Here is a 1,233-nt window from a genome sequence, read left to right as displayed (position 1 = left end):
TCCTGCCCAGGGCGGTGTTCACACTCATGGCAGTGGCCACCACGTCCCCCTGGGCCCATAGTAGGGGGAGAGCGGTCACTGTCCCCTGCCCCATCCCACCCAGGTACCTCAGCCCCTGCCAGGGCAAGGGGGGGCTCACTGGGCTCTGCTGATGTGGGGTGGGATGGCAGAGAGCCATCTTGGCGCTGGGGATGTCCCACTGTGCCCCAGCCCAGCCTGGTGCCAGCCCCGGCCATCCTTGACAGCCGCTGCACCCGTGCTGATGTCCCCAGAACTCTTTGGCAGAGGCCACATTGGGCCAACTGTGACTGCCCACCCCCCGCGGCGGGTGACCTGCCTCCTCCAGTGGGGTGGGTGGTGGGCAGGGGACGTCAGGGACACAGAGGGAATGGGCGCTCACGTCTCCTTCCTTGGCCACGCAGGCTCTGGTGTGGATGACCCTGTCGGGGAGGTGTCCATCCACGTGGAGCTCTTCACCCACCCCGGCACTGGCGAACACAAAGTCACCGTCAAAGGTGGGTTCTGCTGGCCGGAGGGAGGGGGGGGTCAGGGTCTGGCAGGCGGTAGCACCCCCTGAGCTTTACGTGTCCCCTCTTTGCAGTGGTGGCTGCGAACGACCTCAAGTGGCAGACGTCGGGCATCTTCCGCCCCTTCATCGAGGTCAACATCATTGGGCCCCACCTCAGTGACAAGAAGAGGAAATTCGCCACCAAATCCAAGAACAACAGCTGGGCCCCCAAGTACAACGAGAGCTTCCAGTTGTGAGTGGCACTGTGGGGCTGAGGATGTGGGGGCCGGGCTGGGGGTATGTGTCCCCATGATGTGGGGACCCCCCTCTCCTCCTCCTGGGGGTTTGCCAGGGAGTTTGCTCATCCCTCAGGGGCTGTTTTAGATGTTTTCTCATTAGCGGGGATTGGGGAAAAGGGAAAAAAAGGTGCTTTTTTGGGGGGATGGAGAGGCAGCACCCATACGGGGTGCTGCTACAGAGCCAGGGGGCTTGGGAGTGTGCCGACCTCCCCCATGCCAACACTGCCTGTCCCTTCATCACCCGCAGCACGTTGGGGACGGAGACGGGCCCCGAGTGCTACGAGCTGCAGGTGTGCGTGAAGGATTACTGCTTCGCCCGGGAGGACCGGACGGTGGGCATCGCCGTGCTGCAGCTCCGCGATATCCTGCAGCGACCCGGCTGCGCCTGCTGGCTGCCCCCGGGCCGCCCCCACCACCTGGACGACA

At 64.4% G+C, this 1,233-nt stretch overlaps 1 protein-coding gene across 1 annotated transcript in view; it reads left to right on the top strand.

The window, feature by feature from the left end:
• Positions 1-1,232, top strand: part of UNC13A (unc-13 homolog A (C. elegans)) — a gene marked incomplete at both ends in the record, with an annotated part of 36,084 nt that extends 34,852 nt beyond the window's left edge. Inside the window, 3 exons of the mRNA XM_009887937.1 lie at positions 423-515; positions 602-761; positions 1,055-1,232. Coding sequence (XP_009886239.1) covers positions 423-515; positions 602-761; positions 1,055-1,232 — 431 coding nt within the window. The remainder of the gene's footprint in view (positions 1-422; positions 516-601; positions 762-1,054) is intronic.
• Between the last annotated feature and the right edge of the window lies 1 nt (position 1,233).

This window comes from Charadrius vociferus, unplaced genomic scaffold, assembly GCF_000708025.1.
Source record: "Charadrius vociferus isolate BGI_N301 unplaced genomic scaffold, ASM70802v2 scaffold1096, whole genome shotgun sequence".
Classification (NCBI taxonomy): Eukaryota; Metazoa; Chordata; class Aves; order Charadriiformes; family Charadriidae; genus Charadrius; species Charadrius vociferus.
Note: the sequence above shows the minus strand (reverse complement) of the source record. Positions and strands in the feature narration are given on the sequence as shown.